This window comes from Rhinatrema bivittatum, chromosome 13 (assembly GCF_901001135.1).
Source record: "Rhinatrema bivittatum chromosome 13, aRhiBiv1.1, whole genome shotgun sequence".
NCBI lineage: Eukaryota > Metazoa > Chordata > Amphibia > Gymnophiona > Rhinatrematidae > Rhinatrema > Rhinatrema bivittatum.
This window is the reverse complement of record NC_042627.1, coordinates 41629237-41646416: the sequence shown is the minus strand read 5'-3', so window position 1 is coordinate 41646416 and position 17180 is coordinate 41629237. Positions and strand designations below refer to the sequence as shown.

The 17180-nt window shown below is 47.7% G+C and overlaps 1 protein-coding gene across 1 annotated transcript in view; it reads left to right on the top strand.

Annotated features, from left to right (window-relative positions):
* Positions 1-17180, top strand: part of FAM81A (family with sequence similarity 81 member A) — a 148595-nt gene that overhangs the window by 84768 nt on the left and 46647 nt on the right. Inside the window, 1 exon segment of the mRNA XM_029574498.1 lies at positions 11480-11675. Coding sequence (XP_029430358.1) covers positions 11480-11675 — 196 coding nt within the window.

Sequence of the window (17180 nt, the reverse complement as noted above, 5' to 3'; positions counted from 1 at the left end):
GTTAGGACATAGGTTAGTGTGCAGAGCTCCTGTCAGTCTGCTACGTGCTTCACCTGCTATGTGTGTCCACCCAATAACTGTGTGGGGTGCTGGCCTGCCACAGAGGATGTAGGCCATAATAGGGTGGGGAAGCGCTGCCTCAAGCCTCTGCTGAGGTGCTGTATGTGTGATACCTATTCTGTGCCATTGGGCTAAGCACTTGCTACATACTCTGGGTTGCTGTGCAGTGCACTTCTGCCATCCAAGGTGTACCACACACCTGTGTTATTCCAGATATGGCACACATTATCTGATGGAGTTACCCAGCAACACAGTGCACCTCAGCAGCAAGGACGAGCTACCTGGCCATGCATGCTCCTGGAAGCAGCACACACACATGCCGTCAGACCCCTCATGATATAGATGGCCCCTGTTGGGACACACTGCCACCATTTAATGCAGGCCGGACATACTCCTGTCATGACATCTCCCCTGAAGAAAGTGTCAGCAGTGCTGGCTGCACGGAGCTGTGGGCTGGGGCTACCCAGCCACCTTACGCATGTTTGGCTACAAAGGTGATGGCCTGACTGTTGGCATGTGATGGGGAGGACAGCGTGTCAGGCAGGGTGAGAAACCAATGGCTGACCCTATCATCTATGGAGACTCCAGACATGGCTGTTCATGCAGGCTTGGCCATAACTCCACTATTATTTAACTCCTAACAGTCAACACACCTCACCATATATATGACTATTAGCTACCTCTTACAATGTGATTATATATACTTATCGTGTTTTCCTTTTCATATGTTGCCTTCTTACTCCAAATTCCATATTCCGCTGTTACATGTAACAGCTTTTTCTGCACTATTGTTCAGGTGTAAGTTTATTTTGCACTCCTGTGTCATGTGAACCAGCATGATGGGACTATTGTCAGGAATGTTGGGATCTAACAAACTGAAATAAATAATTACAATCAATAAAGGATTCCTCATACTGGAAGCATGTGTGGCTCATAAAGTATGTAGGATACAGTGGCATGTCGCCCTCACACTGTACGGTATAATGGTACACAGGGCAGGAAGGTGACCGATTGGGCTGAGGATTGGTCTGCGCTCTGACCATAACCATGCCTCCCCCCCCAGTCTGGCCACAAGATATGCCAACCCATCCCCCCCAGCTTGTGTGACTGGGACAGGTTGCTGTGTTGCCACTATCTGACAATGATGGTGCTGCCCACTGCAGCACCCCATACCAGGATGGCATCTCGGGGTACAGGTGGTACCTAGGCTCTGCATTACACACACACACCCCCCTCACCACCATCCACTCTTGCTTTGGCCCTCAAGCATGAGCCCATGCAGATGTACACCTGGAGCCTACAGGTACTGTACCTTATGAGGGTGCACCCGTCTGGCAGCACGTGAGCTGGCTGCACCCAGCGATGTCTTCCACAAGGGGATATAAGGAGGGCCAACGGTGCCATCAGCCCCTGCCATGGCTGGTCACAGTGTTCATATACTGCACACTTGGCCAAGCAAATGTGCATCCTTAACAATTGTGCTACCTGCTGCACCACAGTTGTATGGTCCTGGTTTCCACTAGCTGGGTATGCAGACGTTAAACAGGCTGCACGGTACATGCTGTATGTTCTGACATGGCTACCTGTTGTTAATGAGGTGGAATGTGTCAGTGAAGCAAGATGTGCCTAAGGGTGTTGAAAAATACCATCACAGTGTTCAGTGTTGCACTTGGCCTCTGCCTCAGTGCATACACAGGCCACACAGTGCCATGGACATGGAGGCAACACCGTACACCATGTATGGCAAGCGTTCGACAGGTGACAGCTTCCTGATGTCCACGTACAGTGGAAAACCATCATTCATGGATTGTGTCCTCCATGGGTGCACCAACAGGATCCTTAGTAATGCCATGAATACAGAAGTGTGTGAGACCCAGTGATACAGATCTTCATTATAATGTACTGAATTAGAACAGGACAACAATCATTCACATGCTGCAGAACCCCAGTGTACCTCCCTCCCTACAGGTGTGCTGGTCAGTCAGACGGTGACAGCTAACCAATGTGGCACACACATCATCATCAGTAGAACATTACTGTTTCCACATGCTGAATGACCTGTGGCACTGCCTGACAGGCCATATGTGTAGGAGACCCCCTTTACCTTGCTTCCCAAGTATGTAGTGCACAGGAGCTGGTGCACAGTGGTGGTACCAGTAGTGCTAACTGCGCTGTGTGCAGGCATATAGGGAATAAGGGCCACACATGGACCTACATGTCCCTCCGCGTGACATAGATGCACCCATATTGGTACGTTGGGAGGGTAGGCGTCCCATCCACATGATGTCCCTCAAAAAAGGCTTGCAGGTACAGGAGCTTCACGACAGGGTTTGTGGCACAATGGGTGTGAGGTGCCTACATAACATGATGGTGACACAGGTCACACAGTCTGTGTAAAATGTCTGCTGAAAATGATGTGTGAGCAACATTGTTTACCTGTAACTGTCGCAACTGCACACCTGTAGGAAGGAAAGTCCACTGGGGTTCTGCAGCATGTGAATGATTGTTGTACTGTTGAGGGACAGTTATGTCTAACAAATATCTGTCACAACTGACCGATACCTGTGACTGCCCTGTACTGGTTAGCCAATCAACATGCCCTATCACCAAGGACAGTCCACCTTGGTGAGTGGCTGGCATATGTGTGTGTGGTGACCTAACATATGTGAAGACACTGTAGGACTCTGGACCACACAGTGTGGGCCATCAGATGGTGGGCCATGTCCACCATTGGAACAGGTAAGGGAGGAGCCATGCACACCCCACAGCTAGGAGATGGCACCAGAGGGATGTGTGCCACTATGGATGGGGACCCCTTGTTGCGATATCTGCACCTTTCAGACCCACAAAATCCTACATGGGTGAGTAACAGTGACTGCACAACAGCAGTCACCACATCAGTGTGCACATGGACACCCGCTAAACACACCTAAGGGCTGTTAACCATGCCTTACACCGCTTGCACCCTGTACACAGCTATGGCGATTGTGCATTAATATTGTTCCCCTCTCCGTACAACTGACAGCCCACTTAGCTGGCTGCTGACAGTCTGTGCAACTGCTGTCATACACAGCATGCAGATAGCAACATTACCCTTCCCCTGCCACACTTGTCAGGGGCCCACAACCTTAATGCTAAAAGCGTGCCTAGACGATGGTGTTCCTGGAACACAACCATGCTGCCATGGTGGGGATGTACAACGATGTATGGGATTGCACAGAGTACATGCTTCGCATGTACAGCTGGAAAGGCCTACACAGTATTGTATGCCAATGGTGCCTGGAAATGGAAAGTGTGCCTGCGCTACCACTATCATGGATGTCGTGCATGCCAACCTCCCAGTCAGTCACCCAGCAGTGGTGAACGCAATCGTCCAGTTACCTGTAGAGGTGAGAGACTACCTAGGAGCCAACGTCGGCTAGTACCTTATCATCAGTTAACCTTACTTACGTGGTGTGTGTAATGCCGAGATAGGTACAATACTGCACCCTGGTCAGATATCCATGTCTGGACTCTTCACCGACATCAGTGCATGACATGAGCAGTCCTATTGCAATCCACAGCTGGCCACCCCTTCCCCTTTCCTCACAGATCAGGAGTGCTGCCATACATCAGCACACTCCATTACTGTGCATTCCCTGTACTGAGGAACAATACGTCTACTACTGTTAGGGACATGTCTGGTACTGCCCTATGTTTAACTCTGTAAGGTATGTGACAGAGAGATGCACAGGTAGCAATACTGAACGTCAGGCAGGGGCCAGTTTGAACACTCAGTATTGGTGCAATGTGGGATACAACATGCAAGGTGTGGCGGGGGTACACCAACAGCACATTAGGAACATGACACGGACACAATAGGTGGCAGGTTAAATAGGATATTTATTCGTGACAACATTCAGCAGGGTATAGACAAGTATTATGGCAGCAGTAACAGCATACAATTTATGTTCCTAGATATTCATGATCTGCAAGTACTAGATAGCTAATGGATCCAAAGTGATCCAATTCCGGACTACATCATTCCACCAGCAGCAGTATTTACACATATGCAGGCAGTGGGTGTTATCAATACAGGCAAAGCATGATTACCTAGGAACAGGAAGTGGCACCCCAATAGCTTGGATACTGTAATACATTGATTACCGCTGGTCAGTATACAATGAGTAGACAGGCATAGGCCCCAGGCAGTCCAAGTTGAAAGAGTGCACTGAAAGAGGACAGCCTGACAGGCCAGCCAGCAGAGTGAAAGTCCAGGCCCCAGGCAGTCCAAGTTGAAAGAGTGCACTGACAGAGGACAGCCTGACAGGCCAGCCAGCAGAGTGAAAGTCCAGGCCCCAGGCAGTCCAAGTTGAAAGAGTGCACTGACAGAGGACAGCCTGACAGGCCAGCCAGCAGAGTGAAAGTCCAGGCCCCAGGCAGTCCAAGTTGAAAGAGTGCACTGAAAGAGGACAGCCTGACAGGCCAGCCAGCAGAGTGAAAGTCCAGGCCCCAGGCAGTCCAAGTTGAAAGAGTGCACTGACAGAGGACAGCCTGACAGGCCAGCCAGCAGAGTGAAAGTCCAGGCCCCAGGCAGTCCAAGTTGAAAGAGTGCACTGACAGAGGACAGCCTGACAGGCCAGCCAGCAGAGTGAAAGTCCAGGCCCCAGGCAGTCCAAGTTGAAAGAGTGCACTGAAAGAGGACAGCCTGACAGGCCAGCCAGCAGAGTGAAAGTCCAGGCCCCAGGCAGTCCAAGTTGAAAGAGTGCACTGAAAGAGGACAGCCTGACAGGCCAGCCAGCAGAGTGAAAGTCCAGGCCCCAGGCAGTCCAAGTTGAAAGAGTGCACTGAAAGAGGACAGCCTGACAGGCCAGCCAGCAGAGTGAAAGTCCAGGCCCCAGGCAGTCCAAGTTGAAAGAGTGCACTGAAAGAGGACAGCCTGACAGGCCAGCCAGCGGACAAGGTACCCAGCGGTTCAGCATGTAGGCAGCAGGCAAACACATGAAGGGTCTGGCTACAGCAGTGAAGGGTCAGGACCAGACAGCAGCAGGAGGCCCAGGAGGACACAGCAGCAGGAGGCCCAGGAGCAGCAGGAGGCCCAGGAGGACACAGCAGCAGGAGGCCCAGGAGGACACAGCAGCAGGAGGCCCAGGAGCAGCAGGAGGCCCAGGAGGACACAGCAGCAGGAGGCCCAGGAGCAGCAGGAGGCCCAGGAGGACACAGCAGCAGGAGGCCCAGGAGCAGCAGGAGGCCCAGGAGGACACAGCAGCAGGAGGCCCAGGAGCAGCAGGAGGCCCAGGAGGACACAGCAGCAGGAGGCCCAGGAGCAGCAGGAGGCCCAGGAGGACACAGCAGCAGGTGGCCCAGGAGGTCACAGCAGCACATGGCTTTTGGTGACATGAGGCACAGATCGCACCACACAACCAGCATTAACAGGCTTTCAGCAGACCAGTCATCCTACAGCACACTGCCAGAATGTGCAGCCCTTGAAACAGAAGGTGGCAGACAGCAGAGTGGCGCAGCGGATGGCGGTGGCAGACAGCAGAGTGGCACAGCGGATGGCGGTGGCAGACAGCAGAGTGGCGCAGCGGATGGCGGTGGCAGACAGCAGAGTGGCGCAGCGGATGGCGGTGAGCCAGGTGAGCAGGTGGGTGGGGGCATTGCATGGCGCCTCCACCTCCATCTCGACGGCACTGCCCCTCTGTGGGGAGCAGCCAGCGGGACATCCTCTTCCATCTCGACGGCACTGCCCCTCTGTGGGGAGCAGCCAGCGGGACATCCTCTTCCATCTCGACGGCACTGCCCCTCTGTGGGGTGTGCATCACAGTGGTGGTTGGGTGTACCTGCCCATACCCCGTTTATGGGCCATGTTGGTCCCCTCAGGGCCCCTTGCCACGTCCCGATGGTCCGCTGGGTGGTGGCATTTTCTTCGGTGGACGGCCCCTGCGGCCTCGGGACACTGAGGGACTTGGCTGGGGCGTTGAGGTTGCCGAGGACGAGGCCTGCACATCTGGCAGCCGCTGCAGAATCTGCATCAGGATGTTGTTCTGTGTGGCTATCACTCCTGCGATGCTGTTGCCTGCACTCGCGATGTTGTTGGCTGCACTCGTGACTGCTGCACTCAATACCTGGTTGTCTCGCCTCTGCTGCCGCCATGCTCGCCTCAGGGCACGCATCTCCAGCACTATGCGTTCCAAGCCTCCATCAGCCACTGGTTCCAGTTGGACAGGTGGCACTGCTGGCGGTTCCTCCGGTCCGAGGGGATGTCCCATGGCCATTGGTGGCGCAGCTCCCGCTGCAGAGCTGCATGGGGACATTAGCGGTGTGGGTTGGATGGGCGGGGTAGCCAGTGAGGTCCCCAGGATGCCTGCCCGCAGAGGAGTGTGGGGGTGGCCCCACTCAAACTCCTCAAAGGCCTCGGTCAGGGTATAGGGGCTGCCTGGGGGTGGCATTGCAGCCTGCACCACCTCCTCCTCCTCCTCCTCCTCCTCTGACCACTGTGTCTCCGCGTCAATTTGGAATGGCCTCGTCAGCATGGGTGGCCGCCTGAGCCCTGGTGGATCCCTGCTTGTGCCTGGGCCCTCCCAGCTGTCATCAGAGGGCTGCTGCCTGGGACCAGATGGCTCTGTAGGAAGATTGGGGAGAAAGAGGATATACTGCATCAGTAACACAGCTGTTCTGTTATATTACTGTGATGTCACACAGGGGCAGCTAATGTACAACCAACATGTCATTCTGCATAGACAGTACAGTTGAGTCCTTTGAGACATTCCTCATGGCATGGGTGGTGGGGCTGAGGCCTGAGGCCCGGCCCTCATGGAGACAGTGACCTGTTGCCAGCATGTCTTGCACCCTGCTGCCTGCCCCTTGCTGACTGGGGGAGGGGGGCTGGGCCCAGAAGCCTGGCCTGTGCACAGGCCAGGCTTCTGGGCCCAGCTCACTGTGTCAGTTAGGGCCTGGCCCTCATGGAGACAGTGACCTGTTGCCAGCATGTCTTTCACCCTGCTGCCTGCCCCTTGCTGACTGGGGGAGGGGGGGCCACTACAGTTCTGCAGAGCACATGGGTAACAGAAACTTAAACCTGGCCTAAACATTGTGTTACGACCGTTCACAGGGGGGGGGGAAGGGGCCCCAGAGGGCAGCTTACCCTCTTCGAGGTGGGATGTATCCAGGTGGGGATGCAATCCCTCGAAGACATCTGGTCCCAGACGCTCCATCAGTTGCTGCTCCATGGGTGTGAAGCGGATGGGGCATGGGGACCGTCCGCCTGTGGCCTTCAGGTACTGGTTCCTGTCAGCGATGCGGGTCTTCAGCTGGGCCTTAACGTCGCGGTAGCGGTGGGCCACCTGCTCCCCGGTGCGAAGGATGCCGCTCTCCCGCTGTATGTGCCCAGCTATGCTGGACCAGATCTCGGCCTTTGCTGCCTTGCTGGTCCTCACCGACAGGTTCCCAAACAGCCGCGCATAGTGGCACAGGACCCCCTGGATGAGCAGGTCATTGTCCTCCTGGCTGAACCTGACGGCACGCTGCCTGACCCTGGCCTGGCTGCCTGGTTGGGGTGCCACTTCCGGAGGGTTTTCCTCCCTGTCCTCTCTCTCCACCCCCCCAGGTTCCCCACTCCCTTCCTCCCCCCCCTCCTGACCCTGCACTTCCCACTCCCTTCCCCTCTGCCCTGCCTGTCTAGCCCTACCTCTTCCCGCCATCCTATCCTGCCTCACCCCATCCCCCTCCCCCTCCCTCCTATCTCTTCCCTCCTGCCTATCTCCCCCACTACCCCTGTCCCTGCTCCTACTCCTCAGTCCCCTACGTCCCTCCTCCTCCTCCTCCTCCCTCCCCCTCTCCCTCCCCCTCCCCCTACTCTCAACACCCCTCTTCTCTCCTCTCCTGCCACTCCTCTCACGCTCCATCCTCCTCTCTCCTCCTCACCACCACCAACACCACCAACACCACCACCACCACCACCACCACCACACTCCTCTCTCCTCCTCCTCACCACCACCACCACCACCACCAACACACTCCTCTCTCCTCCTCCTCACCACCACCACCACCAACACACTCCTCTCTCCTCCTCCTCCTCACCACCACCACCATCAACACACTCCTCCTCCTCCTCCTCCTCCCCCTCCTCCACACAGATGGACAAACAGTTGACTAACAAACTTGCACTCAAACACAGATTACAAAAGACACAAGGTAAAGGGAAACAAATTATAACAGAAACACAGGACAGCGCACTCAGTATTCAATTCTCTAAACCACTTCTCTATACCACCAACACCTACCTTCTCTATCCAACACTCCTTCCAAACCCTCAAAGGAGCAGGGGCAGGAAGTCAGGTTTTATACCAGACACATTATCGCGTGACGCGGTATTTGGTTTCATTTTGTATCGCGTACCGCGGCAACGGCGCGGTACGCGATATTATTTTGAACGTTTCATCGCGTACTGCGATATTTGTTTCGCCGCACGCGAAACAGCTTCGCCGCACGCGAACCCGTTTCGCGTGCGGCGAAACATTCGCGAACCACGAAAAAACACCTATTTGCATGGGCCACGCCCCCGATTTTTATCGCACGCGGTAACAATGCGTTACCACTGCGATAATGGAAAATGAGGCCCAATGTTAGGAATTATTAGGAAGGGAAAGTTGAATAAAACGGAGAATGTCATAATGCCTCTGTATCGCTCCATGGTGAGACCTCACCTTAAGTACTATGTGCAATTCTGGTTGTTGCATTTCAAAAAAGATATAGTTGCACTGGGGAAGATACAGAGAAGTGCGACCAAAATGATAAAGGGGATGGAACGACTCTCCTACTAGGAAAGTCTAACGAGGTAGGGCTGTTCAGCTTGGAGAAGAAACGTCTGAGGGGGGATATGATAGAGGTCTATAAAATCATGAGAGGACTAGAACAAATTCTGTAAATGTGAATCAGTTATTTACTCTTTCAGATAATAGAAGGACTAGAGGGCACTCTGTGAAGTTAGCAAGTAGCACATTTAAAAAAATCGAAGAAAATTCTTTTGCACTCAATGTACAATTAAGCTCTGGAATTCGTTGCCGGAGGATGTGGTTAGTGCAGTTAGAGTAGCTGGGTTTAAAAATGGCTTGGATAAGTTCCCGGAGAAGTCCATAAACTGCTTTTAATCAAGCTAACTTATGAAATAGCCACTGCTATTAATGGCATTAGAAGCATGGGATCTATTTAATGTTTGGGTACTTGCCATTTACTTGTAACCTGGATTGACCACTCTTGGAAACAGGATGCTGGGCTTGATGGACCCGCAGTCTGACCCAGTATGGCAACTTCTTATGTTCTTATGAGAAATCATTTTTCAGATATATCAGAGAAAGAGGAAAGCCAGAAATGGCGTTGTAAGATTGAAAGAAACAAGGAGCAAGGTGAAGAGAAAGATATTGGAAATAACATATATTAAACAAAAACTTCAGTTTGGTATTTGCTAAAGAAGACTTTGGAGAAGAACTGTTTTCAGTTGGCAAGAGTATGGATGGGTAGATAACAGCTCCATTTATAGAAGAGTGTTTGGGTGAAACTAGCAAAACTGAAAGTAGACAAGGCCATGATGCCAGATGAGATACATCCCAGGATACTAAGAGAGCTCAGAGAAATTCTGGTGAGTATTAGAAGGACCTGCTCAGTAGACCCTTGGAGCCTGGGGTGGTGTTGCAAGGTCAGAGAAGGGCAGTTGTGGCCTTGCTTCACAAAAGTGTTAGTTCCCAGATATATTGGGCATACCTGCTAAGGAGAGTCAAATCAGGATTGAACATGCACATTGAATGTGTGCCCCTCCTGGGCCCTGGTGGCAGACCGAGGGCAGTCATTATACAACAGCACAGATACTCCGACAAGTTTAAGATACTTGAGGTAACCCGAACAAGGGATGAAGTTTCCTATAAGCAGCAGCAGCAAGTGTTCTTCAATGACGTCTCAGTAGTCTTACAAAATAAATGGTCGGGTTTGCACTGATCAAACAAACCTTGAGACAGCATGGGATAAAATACGCTCTCCTTTATCCAGCCAGACTGAAAATTATGGATGGAAATTGACCAAAGTTTTTCAGTGCACCTGAGCAGGCCCAGCTGTGCGCTGATTCCCCCAGGGCACAAGTGAGGGGAGGCAAAGAGAGTGAGTCATTGAGATCACGTTACTTTAAAATGCCTGGTAACTGTTACTTTGCCCATTCCTGGGAAGCTTGGTGGAAGGAGAAGCCGGGCTGTCTGTTGAAATAGTGTGGCCCCCCATCTGGGAGAAAAGTTTGGAGTTGCAGCTTCATTTTTGCTTTGGGTTTTTATGTTTTTGTGGTTGGATGAGGGCTTGGAAGGGAAGGATGAGAGTGTAAGCGATCTGATTTTAAAATTTTCATACTTAACAGAAAGAGATAAGGATATGAGGAGGGGCCCATTAGACCCCCAGGAATACTTTTTTTTTTAAATAGCTTTTTATTTGATGGAATCGGCAGACACAAAATGCAATGTGTTATACAGTACAAATAGGAAACAAAAATTTCAAGCAGACATACATTAAGCACTTTTGTATTCAATTACAAGTACGCTCAGACATACATGTCAATCTGCATAGCCTGTCAAGATTTCAACATATAATCTGCCTAAGGAAATCTGTTTTGTCTCCTCCATAGAGTTCCAATATGGACCCCAGATTCTATTATGCAAACCTATTTTCTTCCGAAGTCAATTTCTCAATGATTGCTATAAAATGCACTGGCTTATACCAGTGACTAACTAGTGGTTCACATTTCCAGTGAGTTGCAACAGTGAAGCGTGCCACATGTATTAGATTATCACACAGTTTGTGATGCCACATGTATTAGATTATCACACATTTTGTGCTGAGAACTATTCAAGGTCACATTGGCCCATATTCTTAGAAGGCATGTCATCGGTCAGATATGCACATACAGAAACAGACCGGTGAACCTAGAAGATGTGGTAGGCCTGATTGACAAACTGAAGAGTACTAAATCACCCGGACCGGATGGCATACACCCCAAAAATAATTTTTTATAAAACTCCACATTCCACACATTCTGTGCACGAACACCTATTAACTTACTGTTCAGCAAATGCTATTTACTGCGCATTAACGCATTAGCATACCTTAGTAAATAACCCCCTGAGTTATTTAGTTGTACTTACTGTATGCTTCCCCATTGCATCTCAACTGTAAACATTTTAAATCCTAATACCTGAAGAAACAATAGCTGATGGCTCAGCATTTCAGCTTTCAGATTTGATCTATTTAACCCAATATGAATATTTTCACATCCTTAAGAGATCAAAAGATTGAAAAATTTGGTTTGAAGATGAGAGAAAACTTTCACATCCTGATTATTGTTCTCAAACTAGAATGAGCAATTACCAATAAAATAATCGAGAATTATTTCTACCAAATACAGGAAATCAATGAGAGAGCCGTAGCTGAAAGGTTCCACCAGATGTCAGTGAAACTTGATAAAGCAGAAGAGAGGCAACAAATGAATGTGGAAACTCACCAAATGAAACGTGTTGAGGATAAAGCAAATGCTCGTATCACGAAGATTGAACTGCTGATGAATGAAGAAATGAAGGAAATTAAAGCCAAACTTAATTCTGGTATGTTGAAATTGGAGAGATTATTTTTTAATTTGTGGCTCTAGGAATAGAAAGTTAGGGTCTTGGAAATTGGTCAAAGTGTGTAATCCATTAAAATCTAAGATTGATTATTCAGCTGTGGTTTGTCCAGGTACATTACTGGGATAAACATACCCGGGTAGCTTACACTCTTTATTCAGTGGCACAGCTGTGCTGCTCAATATACCTGAACAAAACAAAGTTATCCACTAACTTTAGGACTGCCTCTCAGCAACTTACCTGTATAACTTATCGGGCTAAGTTAGTCAAGTAACTTTGGCCTACTCAGAAATTACCCCCTCTCTTTATCCTGATACATTTTATTTAGGTAAAGTTTATCCTGCTAGAGGGGTGGGAATTTAAAACCTTGAGGTTTTTCTGAGTAACTTGAAGGTTACTCCCAGACTTCAATAATTTCAGTTCCAATAGGAAGTTTTAATGTTGCTTAGTGCTTATGAAAGCAGTAATTTTCAAAATAAGTTTCATGCAGAAACCCCAGTTTTTATGCATAAATCCCCATTTGAAAATCAATTTCAGGTGTATATGAATAAAAGTAACTAAATAGAAACAATTCACACTAAACAGCTCGAGTGGAAAGAGAATGAGGTAGATTTTAAAAGCGTTGCTCGCGCAAAAACAACTGACGTGTAACCACAAATTTTGCAGAGACAACACACGTGTGTTGCCTGCATAACAGAGAGAGAGAGAGAGACTCAGTATAGAGTCAGTTTGACACTCTCTCTCTATATATATATGATATGACACTTTGAATCAGGGTGGGTTTATGGGAGATGGGTTGGGGTTAGACGGGGTGTTACAGACACATTCAGAGGTATTCATAGTAAAATTGACATCAGTAAAGAATTATAGTCCTTATAAGTGATAAAAAGACTAAAGGAGTTGATTTGTACACTGCAGTGCTAGCTGTATTGTACAAATCTACTCCTTTTTATCACTAAGGGCTTTAATTTTTTACTGATGTCAATTTTACTATGAATACCTCTGAATGTGTCTGTAACACCCCGTCTAACCTATCTCCCGAAAACCATATATATATATATATAGAGAGAGAGAGAGACTGTTAGACTGACTCTATACAGAGGATCTCTCTCTTTCTCACTCTCCCTCCCTCCGTAAGATACACATGTAAAGGCTGTAGAAGTACGTATGGCAACAGTATTTTAAATGCTATGTGTGTACTTTATAAAATGAGGCATATTTTTGCTCACGCTGCAATACGCACATTCCTTTTAAAATTTACCAGAATATCGTTATACTATATTATAGGACCATCATGTTCAGATAGTAACTGCACATATTTTGATTATTTTATGTGACTATGTCTAATTAAAGCATCAAGATTTATAATCATAAGTCATTATATATCACAGTCCAATTTTTTTTTTAATAAGAGATTTTTCATCTTGCAAATAAAAAGCACTTATCTGGAGAGCAGATCAATGCAAGGCAGAAAGTATTTGTACGATGGTTGACCCGAGGTAAGTCATAACACTGATTCAGGTTTCGAAATGTAAATTTCTGCATCAGGGCTGGTAAGCTTTTCTCATTGTTGCTGCAATTCTCAGGGAAAACACCATCATCTTCTGAAATCACCTGATCCTTCAGTACTCCCGAGAATAAGATTACTTATGTGTGACACTGCCATTTAGATAAAAACACGAAATCATTTTAAATGTACACTTATTCTCAGGTCGACCATCATACAAATACTTTCTGCCTTGTCATGAGCTGCTCTCCAGATAAGTGCTTTTTATTTGCAAGATAAAAAAAAATCTCTTATTAAAAAAAAATTGGGATTGTGACATTTAATGACCTTTGATTATAAATCTTGATGCTTTAACTAGACATGAGTCACATAAAATATGCAAAATATATGCATTCAGCATCTGAATATAATGGTCATATAAACTAGTATAACAATTTTCTCTTTTCACTCAAGCTGTTAGAGTGAATTGTTTCTACTTTGTTTGAATTTGATTTCAATGCCAGAGTCTGGTTTCTTTTTACATGGTACTGTGCATAAAAGAATCCATGCAACACTATTTTACATATACTTTTAAGCACATAGAAAATAACTTTCAAATAAATTAACATGGCAGCATGTATGCGCGTATATGGCCACAAATAGCTATACACAAGTATTTTATAATATACTCGTGTTTTATAAAATATACATAGTGCTACCTCGCAACATACGCACATATATATGTTTACATGCGAATACATGCAGTGCATTGAAATTGCATATAAGAATGCATTGAACGCATGTACTTTTCCTACCTGTTCTAAAAATATACATGCTTATATTTTACATGCAAAAGTAAAATAGGATTTGCTCACATAAGTTGGCTAATTTTAAACATGCACAAGTAAATTCATTTTCAGGGCTGATACGAGAGTATTTTGCACCCTAGGCGAACCTTTAGCCATGCACCCCCTCTCCAACATACCTATTGGTGGCAGCTTCAGCACAGAACTCCCTCCTAGCAGTGGCAGTGGCTCTAGCACAGTGCTCCCTTTTTAGCAGTATTAGATCTGGCACAGGGCCCTTCTATCCCTTGCGCTGGCATGATTTGGAACCCTAGGCAACAGCCTAATGAAAGCACCAGGCCTGGTTTTTCTCCAGGTCATTGAGACCTTCCTGGTTCTTCAGCCTGAACTCACCTAGTTCACCCAGACCTCCCACATAATCAGTACTACAAAATAAATAAGTTCAGAAAGCAATGTTGGAGTTGCATCCAAAGTATCAGGCAATTTGGTTAAGGGTAGTAACTGCCACACCAGCAAGTTACCCCCATGCACTCTTTTCTTCATTTCCATCCTCTAGCCTTTAGGGATCCACAGTGTTTATCCCATGCCCCTTTGAAATCTTTCACCATTTTTTGTCTTCACCTCCTCCTCCGGAAGGGCATTCCAGGCCTCCACCACTCTCTTCGTGAAGAGAGTGGTGGAGGCCTGGAAACCGAGGTGATTTGTAACCTGTTACAAGAATATCGGTACATAAAAGTGCCAAATAAATAAATAAGAAATATTTCCTGACATTGGTTCTGAGTCATCCTCCCTGGAGTTTCATTTCATGACCCCTAGTTCTACTGATTTCTTTCCAATGGAAAAGGTTTGTCGATTGTGTATCATTAAAACTTTTCAGGTATCTGAAGGTCTGAAGCCTATCTCCGCTGCACCTCCTCTCCTCCAGGGTAGATATATTTAGGTCCTTCAACCTCTCCTCATAAGCCATTTGATGGAAAGCCCCCCCCCCCCCCACCCACCATTTTTGTTGCCTTTCTCTGGACTGGCTCCATCCTGTCTCTGTCCCTTTTGAGATACAGTCTCCAGAACTGAACACAATACTCCAGGTGAGGCCTCACCAAGGACCTGGACAAGGGGACCATCACTTCCTTTTTTTACTGGGTATTCCTCTCTCTATGCAGCCCAGCATTCTTCTGGCTTTAGCTATCGCCTTGTCACATTGCTTCACCGTCTTCAGATCGCTAGATACTATCACCCCAAAGTCCCTCTCTTGCTCTGTGCACAACAGCCCTTCACCCCCCAAGATGTACAGCTCTTTTGGATTACCACACCCCAGATGCATGACTCTGTACTTCTTGGCATTGAATCCCAGCTGCCATATCTTTGACCACTATTCAAGCTTCCTTAAATCACGTCTCATTCTCTGTACTCCTTCTGGTATGTCCACTCTATTGCAGATCTTAGTATCATCCACAAAAAGACAAACTACCTTCTATCCCTTCCGCAGTGTCACTCACAAAGATATTGAACATGACCGGTCCCAACACTGATCCTTGTGGGATTCCGCTTAACATCGCCCTCACTCTTCAGAGTAGGTTCCATATGCTGTCTTCTATCTGTCAACCAGTTTGTAATCCAGGCCACCACCTTGGTGCTCACTTCCAAGCTTCTCATTTTATTCACAAGCCTCCTATGCAGGACCATGTGAAAAGCTTTGCTGAAATCCAAGTAGATCACATCGAGCATTCTTCCTCGATCCAATTCCTTAGTTACCCAATCAAAAAAGTCAATCAGATTTGTCTGACAGGACCTTCCTCTGGTGAATCCATGCTGCCTCTGGTCCAGAAATCCTTCTGACTGTAATGAGTTCACTATTCTTTCCTTCAGCAGCATCTCCATTACTTTTCCCACCACTGAGGTGAGGCTATCCGGCCTGTAGTTTCCAGCCTCCTCTCTGCTCCCACTCTTGTGAAGCGGGACCACCACCACTCTTCTCCAATCACTCGGCTCCACGCCCGTTTCCAGGGATCTATTGAACAGGTCATGCTGCAGACTCACCAGCACATCTCTGAGCTCCCTATGTCATCCTGGGATGAACCTCATTAGGCCCCATGGCTTTGTCCACTTTCAGTTTTCCTAGCTCTTCCCATGCATTATCTTCTGTAAATGGAGTTTCGTCTACTCAGCTCCCCTCCATTTTCTTGTTAACAAGCGACAGTCTTTCTCCAGGGTATTCTTTAGTGAGCACCAAACTGAAGTATTTGTTTATTTCTTTTTTTGTAATTATCTGTTTATTGCCAAACCAGTAACAAGTACAACAATATAACCATCTGTATACTCCACTAAATAAATGGTACATCTTTATAATTTGAAACTAACATACGTTACAGAGTATCAGAAATCACGCACTGATGTGTAATAGCCCATTTACCACTACGTAAAGGAGTACCTATCTCCTGTTTTATGATGCTTCATGGCACCAAGCCATCAATAGGTGTATATCTGCCCTCCCCACTCCCCTCCCCACTCCCCTCCCCTCTCCCCCCCCATACACAAAATTGTACTCATCCAGTATTGGAAGCTGACCATTGTTGAAAAACATACCATGTTTTGTGAAGTTTAATTAAGGTATCCCTTCTCAAGGCAGTCAAATACTCCATATAGTAAATCCACTTCAATCATTGAAGAACCGCAGAGAAAGGGGGCGTGTTATGTTCCTTCCAATGTTTAGCAATTTCACCCCGAACTGCATGAGCCAGAGCTCTGAGTATAGGTCTATGTTCAGTGGCCACATCCGCCTCCGGAACATGCAATAAGGCTTCCTTAGGAGTGAAATGTATCGGCACATGTAGCAGTTCCTGGAGCCACCACATCGCTCTTGTCCATAATTGTGTGTGATTGCTGGGCAGGCCCACCACATATGAAAAAAGTTACCCTCTTGTCTGCAGTTCCTCCAACATAGTGCATCTCTGCATAACCCCATTTAGTTCAGTTTATATGGAGTGATATACCATCTGAACAACATTTTGTAACTATTTTCTACCATTGAAGCTGCTATAGAGCTGCGGCTTATCGCCACAAAACAGGTATACCAGTTGCCCTCTGATAACTGGGTCCCTAAATCCTTTTCCCACGTCTTGACATGGTTCAAGGGAAAAGTCACAGCCCCATTTAGAATAGTATATAATTTAGATATGACTCCCATCACCACATGCG